At 38.8% G+C, this 12,440-nt stretch overlaps 1 protein-coding gene across 1 annotated transcript; it reads left to right on the top strand.

The window, feature by feature from the left end:
- The first annotated feature begins 709 nt into the window (after window positions 1–709).
- Window positions 710–10,679, top strand: LOC149311048 (gap junction epsilon-1 protein-like). Its single transcript, XM_089528453.1, has 3 exons — window positions 710–748; window positions 4,855–5,037; window positions 10,284–10,679. Exons 1-3 carry the CDS (start codon window positions 710–712, stop codon window positions 10,677–10,679), a joined length of 618 nt encoding a protein of 205 aa, XP_089384579.1.
- Window positions 10,680–12,440: the final 1,761 nt, after the last annotated feature.

Raw genomic sequence — 12,440 nt, 5'->3', positions numbered from 1 at the left:
AGGGAAACAGGAAATAAAAATTGAAGATGTAAATCATAGGCCTACATTTTGCTGTTTCTCTGTAGGCTAGCACCCCCTCTTTTGGGGGGGGGGCATGCGGTCACTGGGACATTTTGAAAGTCAAAGAAATTTAGTGTCCATTTGCAATTCAAGGAAGATGTGTTCTTGGGATCCAGCACGCCTCCTTCCTTTGTGAAGCCAGAGGCTCCTGTGTAGGTAGGGAACACTGAATTTCTCAAGAAGGCTTCACGTTTCACATCAGGAAAACTTTAGGAGGTGTAGTGGTAAAGCATGCAAATCAGTGCCAATATTAGAATAACATTACAATATTAGATGAAGAAGCCGGTGGGACTTTGAAAGCTTGCAACATGTAATTGTGCATTTTGGTTGACCCAGTAAAGGTACCATTGATTGGATGTGATAGGATTTGCTCTATGGCCAACACGGCTACCCCTAGATGGATGATGATGATGATGATGATGTTTCTGAAAGGTCCCCCATTCCAGGCTCTGTGATGGCTGGTGGGCTGGCTGTCCCGGGATGTTTCCCTTGTCTCTCTCTGTGTCTCTCTCTTCCTCCCTCCCTCCCTCCCTCGCTGGCTTCTTTGTGCGAGGGATAATGCCCACTGGGCGGGGGAATAGCCGCCGGGGAAGCTCTCCGGCCCGGCATTTCGGAGGGCCCTTGCCTTGGAGGATGGTGGCAGCTCAGGATGGGGAACCCCAACAACGCCACGCCAGGACTGCGGCTGGTGCGTATGGCCTCGCCTTCTCCCTCCTCCCTTGGAAGCAGCAGCAGCAGCAGCAGCCAAGGAGGCCAGGGAAAACTAGGGGCCCGAGCCTTAGCAGAGTCTGGGCTTTAAAGGGAGGCTCAAGCCAGCCTGGTGGAGTGGGATGAGTGCTGCTGGGCTCTGGCTCTGGAAATCAAGCAGTGAAACATGTCTGTAGCTATGTAGGCGTGTAGAGAGGTCTCCTGGCACCTTTGAGACTGACTGAAAGGAGAGAGGTCTTGTAGCACTTTTGAGACTAAAAGAAATGGGAGAGATCTTGTAGCACCTCTGAGACTGAAAGAAAGGAGAGAGGTCTTGTAGCACCTCTGAGAGTGAAACTGACTGAAAGAAAGTAATTGGCAGCCTGAGCTGTTCGTAGACTTCAGTCTACTTCCTCAGATGCATTTCTGCATTAATGCATTAATGCATCTGAGGAAGTAGGCTGAAGTCTATGAAAAGCTCATGCTGCCAATTACTTTCTTTCAGTGAGTCTCAAAGTTGCTACAAGATCTCTCTACATACTGATTCCAAAGACTAACATGGCTATATCTTTGATATCTATGAAATGGCGAAGTTTATCCACTCTTTGCAGCCTATTTTGTCTCCCAGTTTTATGTGGATGTGTGAAAGTTGCAACCATTATGGTTTCCTAATGGCTGTCAGTGGCAATGTAGATCATGCCAGCGCTCTATTGAATTGGACAAACAAGGCAGAAGTAAATAAAGATGTTTCAGAAGCATTGTTGTTGTGTCATTTCTGATTTAGGATGACACTTTGAGAGACATTATAATGTAGGAGCTGGAATAAGACTCTGGAGACCAGGATTCGAACGCCCATTCAGCCATGGAAGCCCACTTTGGGGAAATCACACTCTCTCAACCTCAGAGAATGGAAAAGGCAACCACATGTCTGAACAAATCTTGCTGAGAAAACCCCATTATCAGCTATCCTAAGTGCAAAGGAGGACAAGGCACCATAAAATGTAGGATAGTGAAGAAAAATGTTGGATGTGGCAAAAGCCTTAAAAAACATTCCTATAAATGTAAATTTATGCTTCTTAGTCATGCACAGAATAGAGGCCCTTTTGGAATTCTTCCTGGACAGAAGGTTGAAATGGAGGACATGTTCTGGAAAAGGAGGACCTCTGGTCACCCTGCCTGTGATAGACCTAAATTTACTTTGCAGGGAGCCAGTGTGGGTTAGTGGTTTGAACGTTGGACTATGACTCTGGAGACCAGAGTTCAATTCCCTGCTCAACCATAGAAACCCATTTCTCCCTCCCTCACCCACTGAGTGACCTTGGGCAAGTTACACACTCTCAGCCCCAGGAAATCATGATAAGGTTGCCTTCTCTCTGTGTGTGTGTGTGTGTGTGTGTTGTGTGCCTTCAAGTTGTTTCCAACTTAATGACGACCCTATTATGGGGTTTTCTTGGCAAGATTTGTTCAGAGGAGGTTTGCCATTGCCTTCTGAGAGTAAGCACTACGCTGCTTATCTACCTCCTGAACTTCTATATACAAACAGGGAATTTGTTTTGGAGCTACAGCACTTAAAGTGATGACAAACTGCTTTATTTCTACAGTGGTTTTGTTGTTGTGTGCCCTCAAGTCTTTCAGACCTATAGTGACTCTAAGGCAAACTTATCATGGGGTTTTCCTGGCAAGATTTGTTCAGAGGAGTTTTGCCATTGCCTTCTGCTGAGGTTGAGAGTCACCCAGTGGGTTTTCATGTCCAAGCTGGGAACTGAATCCTGGTCTCCAGACTCATAGTTCAACACACAAGCCACTATGCTAGACTGGCTCTTAGGGGTCACCAGAAGTCGGAAACAACTTGGAGGCACACAATGACAACAAATAAGTCACAAGAAGGAAGGGAGTAGGTGGGTATAGGGTTCTCAGACTAAAAAGGGTACCTTTTATGGTTTCTGTTTCTTTAATGGTTGTATGGAAAAGGAAATTTGAGCAGATGTTGCTTGTTTTTGATTGTATTTTATATTTTTGCTTGTTTTTAATTGTATTATTTTAAATTGTATAATAGTTTGAGTTCCAACTTTAGCAAAAAAGCAGGATATTAAAAATATAATGATTGTCACCTGGTTGGGTGACAAGCAATGCAGGAGCCATCTCCTATTTTCACTCTGGCAACCTTAAGTGGGCAAGATGACAATAGAATGAGAGGAGGAGAAATAAGAAAGGGATTGCCACCAAAAGGCAGGATACATAAATAAAGAATGGGGCTACAGATATATTTATTTTTCAAATGAATTAACATGCCTAGAAATGGGTATAGAAATACACAGATATATCAGGTTGTGATTTTAGCTGGACAGCAAGCATGTGAAAGATGAAAAATTAAGCCAATGATCACAGCAAACCTCTCAAATGTCTGCTTTCCCCATGTTGTTTAAAAATTATTGTACAATATAACTGCAATGATTTTACAGAATGGTAATGTCACAATATTGTTAAAAGCTGGGGGAGACATTTTCTAGGTTTATTTAAAAAAAATATGAGACTGATGTGTACATCCTGAAAACAGGTGTGTGGAGTTTTTGAGGATATTCTGGAGCAAATAAATTTATGTCAGTACATCCATCATTCCCCATCTATACAGGAATATTGTAGACCCCCCCCCCAATGGGTAGAGGGGGTCCCTATGAGGAATAATACAGGTAGCAATGTTCCAAGCAGTTTCTTGTATGCTAGTTTCTCATAGTACAGCCAAACTAGTTGGATGCTATTTTGCAAAATTAACCCTGGGCAAAGCTGCCATCTAGACCAGCCCTAGCAGCAAAGGCAGAAGTGTCGTGTGTTTACAACATAACAAAGTGACTACGGTTGCCAGTTGCACGTTCACCATTGTGTTGCTGGCTGCCAGTTTATGAGGTTGGGTTGAGATTGTTTTTGCTGACTGTGTTCATGGGGGATTATTGGGCAGGCCACATGTACACAGCTTTTGTTTGGGCTTCCCCCTGCTCCCTCCCTCCCTGAAAGAGTAAAGTTAATTGGGGCCCCAGAGATAAAACAGCAAAATTGTGCAGTGACAAGAGTTTTCCATAGCAAAGGTCAGGAGAGAGTAATAGCATCAGAATGAGCCCAATGACAGCAAATTGGCAATGAGGCGTAGGAATTATTTCCACAATTGCGCTAGGAGAACATCTTACAAGACATGTCTTTAAATTACATCAAGAACTTCTATGAAGGATGTGTAAGTATGAATGAGATTAGAAGTGCTCTAGAAAAAAATATGTTCTCATTATTGGGGGATAATGAGGGTTCAAAAAGGACAGTTTGTTACAAGCCATGGAGTAAATACTGAGACTCAATTCCCCCCTTCCCCCAATATACAGAATGGAATAGTCCCTAAAAGGAAATTTGTATTCTACTACTAGCTTCTACTTTTTAATAAATCTATACTAAGCTACAAATGACACATGTAAGCTGCCAAACATTACTTTAACATCAAACAATACTTCATTATAATCTGTATTTGTTGCATTAGGAGCCTAAAATAAAGTTTGAAACCATATTTGAAACACTTATGAATTTGTTTGGCTTGTCTGTCTGGACTATTTAGTTTTTACAGTTCTTACAGTTCATACTATAATTAGAACACGTTTGACTTAGTATTGGAATGATTATTGGGAGGTGGTGTGTTTTTTTAAAAAAAATCAACAAGTTGTCTCTTGGATCAAATTCCAGTGACAAGAGATTCTTATAGCATGATTCGTAATGCACTGACCTGGATCCCAAAGGCCTTCCAAATGGTGTCTAAGTGCAAATGGAAGTGGGAAATCGGTTAACGTAAATAGGGGAGTACAGTTCAGGTCTTGGACATAATATAGAAAATGACCTTTGAAATCTACATTTGGCCTCAGATTACCATGAGACTTCAATCATTTATTTGGTTATCCATCACCCAACAGAGTTTTCATATGATCACCTTAGAGACAGGTGTAGAATATGTTTTCACATCTGTACTAAGCAATATGGTGAAGGAATGATGAGGAGTGAAGATGATCCTTGATGAAATATGCTTTTATTCATTTTGTTTTCTGAGTTCTTTCCTGTTCATATCATTCTTTACAGCTTAGGCCTCCTACAGTGATTGGACAATTCCACACACTTTTCTTTGGCTCTGTCCGAATGTTTTTCCTTGGTGTTTTGGGTTTTGCAGTTTATGGAAACGAAGCCTTACACTTCAGCTGTGAGCCAGACAAGAGAGAAGTTAATCTATTCTGTTACAATCAGTTCAGGCCTATAACCCCACAGGTAAACATTTTTCTCTTTTATGACTAATTTATTTGCTGATACCAATGCTCAACTGACAATTTTTAAAAATAGATCTGCTGTACACACTGTAAAGGATAAATTAGTATGCTGTCACAGAACTGTGATGTACTGATTATGAAGGGTACTAACAGGTGGGGCAATGCTATACAAAGTTTATTTTATATGATACTAGCAGAAAGCAAGACTTAAAACAAAATTAGGAGTTTTCAGCACAGGCAAACCACACTAGAGTATAACATTTGATTTCCCCAAAAGTATAACTCTTTTAAAATTTTGAAAACTGGCAGTGTTTCTAGCTTAGGATGTAGCACATAATTTCCTCCTCTCCTACACAGAGCTTTCCAAAAATCTCAGGATATTTGTAAGCACTGAAGCAGCTTTTGTTTCCTACCAGTTTCCATGGGGTGGATGGGGCATGCAAAACTATACCTGCCTATCAAAAAGCCAATTCCTGGCAAAGTGAGAAATTACTGAATATATTCATGGTACACTTGCTGAGGTGTACCTGACCTGAAAGTTTGATTTTGCTGTTCTATTACTATATTTGAGTGCACTTGTACAATATATGTATTGCATCCTGAAGATATTTTGTTTTAGGGCTTCTACATGGGCACTATGAACTATTCATTACTATTATGCATTTATTACTATACTCATGTATAAGTCTAGAAATTTTAGCCAAAAAATTGACCCCAGAAACCTGAGTCAACTTATTAATGGGTTAATGCAAATACCGTACTTTAACTCATAAAAAAGAAACCATCCCCTGGTGAAAAGCAAGAGTGTAACTGTCTTGGAATCACTGATGCTCCTTTGTACTCTCTCATCCAAGCAGTCTTTAGTGTGAGCACAAAGAATTATGCCTGCTGGAACATTGTAAGTTCTTTGGCATTGTTTTTCTCCAATTCATTCTTTAGATCCTTTGTTACATGCCCCTAGGTTTTACCCCTGACTTAACCACAGGTCCTATCATAATTCACAATTTTGGCTCCAAGACCTGCCCTCAATTTATACATGGCTTATAATCAAGCATATATGGTAATGTATCAAAAATTTTATATCCTGCCCTGTATCTAGAGATCTCAGAGTAGGGTAGAGTCAATAAAACAATTTATAAATTATAAACTGGACACTTATAAAACAACCGTGGATAGAAATCCACCAGCCAGCTAGGACGAAACAAGCCATGATCACTAGGCCCAAAAGCTTGAATGAATAACCAAATTTTAACTTGGTGCCAAAATGAGATCAGTACTGGTGCCAGACACACTTTTAAGGAGAAGGCATACCACAATTGGAGGCCAAAATAGAGAGGGCTTTCTTTTGTTTGTGCAGGTAATGTACAGCTCCTAACAGTGGGTCACACAGAAGTAGATACCTAACAAATGTCAGTGATTGATCAGACAGAGGTAGAGAGACGTGTTTCCTTAATGTTGCAAAGAAGCATGACATTAGCTTGGAACTGTATATTTAAAATGTCACACATCTGCAATAGCCATTACTTGACAAAGTAAAACATAGCACTTTACTTTTTCATAGTTTTTCTTTTAATTGTATTGTTCTTTTAATATTGTTAAGCTGCTCTGCGTCTCACTTCTGAGGAAAAAAGCAGGATACAAATAAATATTATTATTATTATAGTTTTATTTTTTTTTACAAAAATTACATAAAAATAGAAAATGCCCTCAAATCTCCAACAATAATCTCAACATGACATTTCATAAGTATTAAGTAAAGGCTGTTACACTTTAAAGGATCCTGACATTACATATAATTACTTCATAAAAATGTCACAATATACTTGGTACTCCAAGTAAGCCATTATCGTTACTGGTCTGAATATGGGATGCTCCTCAGTGTCAGGTTTGGTCACTTGTCTACCTACCTCAGTATTGTCTATTCTGATTGGCCATTATTCTCTAGGATTTCAGATCAGTTCCTGCTCCCCCAACTCCTAGATTGAGAAAGCAAGTATCAGATCTAGGACTTTCTGCATGCAAATGATATGGTTTACCACTGGCTGTGGTCTTGTCTCAGGTTCTCTACACAGTTTGTGTGTATATCATAGAATCTTATAGCTGGAAGAAACCACAAGGGCCATGTAATCTAACCCTCTGCCATGCAAGAAAGGTGCTCATCCAACTTCTGTTTAAAGACATTTAAAAAATGGAGAGTCCACCACCTTCCAAGACAATTTATTCCACTGTTGAACAACACTTACTTTTAAAGAGCTCTCCCTAATGTTCGGGTGGAATCCTGTTTACTGCAATTTGAATCCATTGGCTTGTGTTCTAATCTCTGGAGTAACAGAAAACAAGTTTGCTTCATCTTCTACATGACATCCCTTCATCTATTTAAAGATAGCTATCATGTTACCCTCTCAGCCTTCTCTTTTCCAAGTTAAACATACACAGTTCCCTAAGTCTTTCCTCATAAGGCTTGGTTTCCAGACCTTTGGTCAACCTGGTTGCCCTTCTCTGGACACGTTCCATCTTGTACATACCCTCTGCCCAGAACTGGACACAGTATTCCAGATGAGGTCTGACCAAAGTAGAATGAGTGGCAATAATTTCCCTCAATCAGGACACTATGGCGTGTTATAGACGGGCCTTTAATACGCCCCTGTCACGTGCTAGGGGTTGGCCGAGGACCTAGCGTCCACACCGGCCTCACCCCTAGCACGTGACGAGGGCATAAAGATGGTGGCGCCCTATACACACGGGCGCTGCCATCTTTACGTGCTGGATGCGTTGCGTCCGCACGTGTCACCCCGGAAATGACGCCACAAAAGCGCCCCTTGCGCTTTGCAGCGCCTCTTCCGGGGCCTCAGAAGGAGCGCGATTTTCGCGCTCCTTCTCGGCAGCATCCGGGAGCCGCACCGTTTAAAGGCTGCGGCTCCCAGACGGTGCAAGTGGTGGCGGCAGCAGACCGCTGCAATCCGGCGGTCTGTAATGCACCAATATTCCTTTTGAGGCAGCCCAGAATTGCATTGGTTTTTTTGGCTGTTGCATCACACTATTGACTCATGTTTAGTTTGTCGTCTACCAAGAGCAGTAAATCCTTTTCACACATATTGGGTGTCACCCTCCTAAACTTCTGCATTTCATTTTTCCTGATTAAATGTAGTACATTTATCCTTGGTGAAATACATTTTGTTAGTTTTGGCCTAGTACTTCAATCTGTCAAGGTAATTTTGAATGGTGATCCTGTCCTCCAGGGCATTAGGTACTCCACCTAATTTGGTGTCATCTACAAATTGGATAAGCCTGCCTTCTATTCCATATTCTAAGTCATTTATAAAAATGTTAATCAACATCAGGCCCAGGACAGAACCCCATTCATATTGTCTCCAGGATGAAGAGCAACCATTGGTGAGTATTCTCTGGGTTCAGTCTAAGAGTACGCACCAATATGTGAATGTGTATGGACATTGTAACTTGTGATTTCAATGTCCTGATGCAGATCTAGACTTTGTAGACAGCATTTCTGTGAATAATTATGCTTGACTGCAAGAAATTTTTGCATGTCTGTAAAAAAATAATAATATGAGAATTAAGAATAATTGAACAGATGCACATTTAGCTTTATTATTTCCCTCATTTCATGTTTAAGAATTCTCTTGAGAATATTAAAAGTAGAAGTACTGATCTGAGAGCCCGACAAGTAATTATTAATCATATAAGTACTGTATAATGTAAAATATAGTCAGTACAAAAAAAGAGAACAGAGAGAAGGCAATTAGTTCCCTGTAAAGCAGTGATTAGAAACCCGCTATACTGTAAACTGAATGCACTTCACTCCATGCTCAATTTATGTGGCCCTGTAAATGTTGTCGCACTCCAGATCTCATCAGCCCCAGCCAGGGGTGGCCTATATTTGAGGATATGGTATTTGCAGTCCTGTAGAGTAGAAGTTTACTGACCCTCTAGGCAATTTGTCTATATCCAATAAATAAGCAAAATACGAAGACTTCTGTTTAAATAGATGTGTCAGCCTGCCAATTCTTAAACAATGAATTCCCATCCATTCAATATTGATAGAAGCCATCCAGACCACCCCCCCCAAATAGATACATTACTAATAATCTTGTAAATGTTAATTCTAACATTTAAAAATATGCAGAGATTTTAAAAATGCATGATTATTCAAGTATACCTTGTAAGTATCCTTATCTGCTTCTTTACGGTTGTGGAATCCCTTCCATGTTGTTTAGACAACAGTTAACTGTCAAACTGTTATCACAACTCTTTCATGTTACAATCTCTCAATAATGGCTAAATCTAGCAAATGAATGAAGACCTGCATGACTTCAGTGAGCTCACAAAATCCTTCTGATATACACTATGATTAGAGAGTGTTCATGAGATTCTTGCTCCAGATTAGACAGGAGAGTTGTCAGTAAGCAACACCAAATCCACTCTTCCCTCCTCCATATCCCAACCACGTTGGTTTTTTTTTTTTTTTCATAGTTGTGATGGAGACAACCTTCTGCTTTTTCTACTTACTACTTATATCCAAATTTCCAGAATGGTACAAATCATTTCAGACTGTGCTTTCTGCTTTGGATCCAGCCCATACAATCCAGACCTGATCCAAACCAACCAATTCACTTCAGAATTTGGCTATACTGGTTTTGCAGCCTGATTTTGGGATCATGACTAGCACAACATGTTGATGTTAATATTGCTGTAGCTGCTACTACTATAACAGCATCCATATAGTATGTAGTATTTCTTGCGTACAAGATTGTTTCATGAAAACTTCTATGATAGTAATAAAGTAAGTACTGAAGAACAATTTATTTACCATTACCAATGTTTCCAGAAACATTCTTTTACACACTGTTCATTCACACCTGGCCCAGCAACCAAGCCAATTCTCATTCAGGGAATTTAATATATTCCCCAGAGCAAGATCCAGAAATTTCTACAACGTGTGTAAAGGATTTCCCAAAGGCAGAAAGTCTGAAAACTGTCAGTTTGGTTTTATTATCAAATTTTCAAAATGTTGATAGGGAAAATTTAAATGAAGTTAACTGATAATGAAAACATCTTTTGGAATAAATTATAATATTATATTTCATATAAATGCTATGTTTAAATTAGAATTTAAGATTATCTACAAAGAACAAAAGAAAAGTTTCAAGGCACTCAGAAGGATGTCTGTATCAGGTAATATGGTACAGTCATAAATGATCTGACAGCCGAGTTTCTGCTACACTTTAGGTATTCTGGGCTTTACAACTAGTGACCGTACTGGTACCTGGAGCCATTTTCCATCTTTATGCTGCATGTAAAAGCATCGCTCAGGAAGATATCCTTCAAAGACCTGCCTACACCGTTTTTTATATTCTCTCTGTTCTGTTAAGGATCATCCTTGAAGTTGTGGCTTTTTGGCTTCAGAGTCAGCTCTTTGGTTTCCAAGTGAACCCACTCTACAGATGTGATGCAGGAGCCCTTGATAAAAAGTTTAATATTACCAGATGCATGGTACCAGAACATTTTGAAAAGACCATCTTCCTTATTGCTATGTACACATTTACTGTGATCACAATTATGTTATGTATTGCAGAAATTTTTGAAATCTTGTATAGAAGGTTAGGCTTCCTGAATACTCAATAACCTTGTTATAATTAATTTATCCTGTTTGTTCATCAACACATATTTTTATGTACAATGTAGTTCTCTGTTTTAAACAGAAATTACTTTCTTCTAATACCAAAGTTTGGTGACTCTTTAAAGGCTAACAAAAGCAGCTAGCACCTTAAAATACTCTTTGAATATTTCACCAAGGAATTCTTGAATACCTGCACACACTTTGTATATCTATATTTACATAGATATATAAAATATCCTGATTTGAAACATTCTTCTTGTTTGTGTGCCCTCAAGTCATTTCTGACTTACCCTAAGGCAAGATTTGTTCAGAGGGGATTTGCCCTTTCCTTTCTCTGAGAGAGTGTGACTTGCCCAAGTCCACCCAGTGGATTTCCATGGCTGAGCTGGGATTCAAACCCTGGTTTCCTACACTGAAGTAAATGCAGCGGGCTTATTTCCAGGCTGAGTTGTGATATTATAAAATTTTAAGTGAAATCAAATGTTACTGAACTCAGGTGAGACTTCCAAGTAAATGTATGTAACTTTGGCTGTAAGTATACCTAGGATCACACTATAAAAACATCAAAGGATATTTATAACTTTACCGACTATAATGGAAACAAACAAGATGCTAAATCTTGTATATCATTTAAGACAGACTTACCAGGAAAAAATATACTTAAAAAATCAGAAATACATTTTAACTTTAACGTTCTGTGTTTTCCAACACAGCAGGTTGGTTGGTCATAATTAGGGAATTTTATTTTAAACCTCATATAGAGCAAGAAGAATAACCATTTTCATTGACAATTACCTGTTGCATCAGATGCATGTAGTCCACAAAAGTTCGTAATAATAAGTGTATTAGTCTTTAAGATGCCAAAAACCTCCTTGCTGATTTTGTTGCATAAACTAACATGGCTATACCTCAAGAGATTATATTCATTGAGATTCCATTTTATAACACCACTTTTAATTGTATGAAGTAGTTTCTGTTATAAACATAATGAGCTATGTTGTTTGCTGCTTGTAAAGTACTTTTAAGCTACCATGTTGAAACTGTTCTTATGTTGTCCTGTTTTCCATTCTATTTTTCCTTGTTCTATACTATCTCTTTATCTTAAATAAGAGATGGTGATAATTTATTTCCTTTTTTGTTTTATATTTTGTATTAATACAGGAACTTGTTGAAGATATATTATGCACAGAAAATTATCTCTGGTGGGATGAAAGAGACTTTATTCAGTATTTCCTGTAGCTTTAGATAAGATAATAATAGAGCTCCAATTTGTTTAGTTATCAGTATGAAAGTATGTTTCTGAGTGGAGGAAGGATGTAATCATGTTGTGCCAATTTTATTAGTTTCATAGATAGTGGATAAGAAAAGCAATGAGGTCAAACAACTCTGCCATATTTCTGACACACAGTCATGGGCAAATTGCTGGACATGTTTCTATATTGTTTCTATATTTATAAGGTTATAAATACTTCATACGTTTTTAGCAACAGAAAAGCTTCCTCTTATGGCACTGAAAACCATATACATGCTGACCAAAATGCAGACCTCATGCTTTAATTTCAAATAGTTCAGAAATAATCAAGTAATAGTTGAAGTTTCCTGCATAGTAAATTACCTTTTCAATAGATTCTTTATGGACTGCTATTTAAAATTAAGGGCTATTGTGTATGATCAGAAAAGGTATCTCACAAACATACAGTATTTGAATATTTCTGTGATATTTATATATGCCCAATCCAGTAGTCCAAATGAATTTCTAAATAAAT

The sequence above is a fragment of the Sceloporus occidentalis genome, unplaced genomic scaffold (genome assembly GCF_023333645.1).
Source record: "Sceloporus occidentalis isolate IW3139 unplaced genomic scaffold, rSceOcc1.0.p SCAF_6, whole genome shotgun sequence".
NCBI lineage: Eukaryota > Metazoa > Chordata > Lepidosauria > Squamata > Phrynosomatidae > Sceloporus > Sceloporus occidentalis.
Note: the sequence above shows the minus strand (reverse complement) of the source record. Positions and strands in the feature narration are given on the sequence as shown.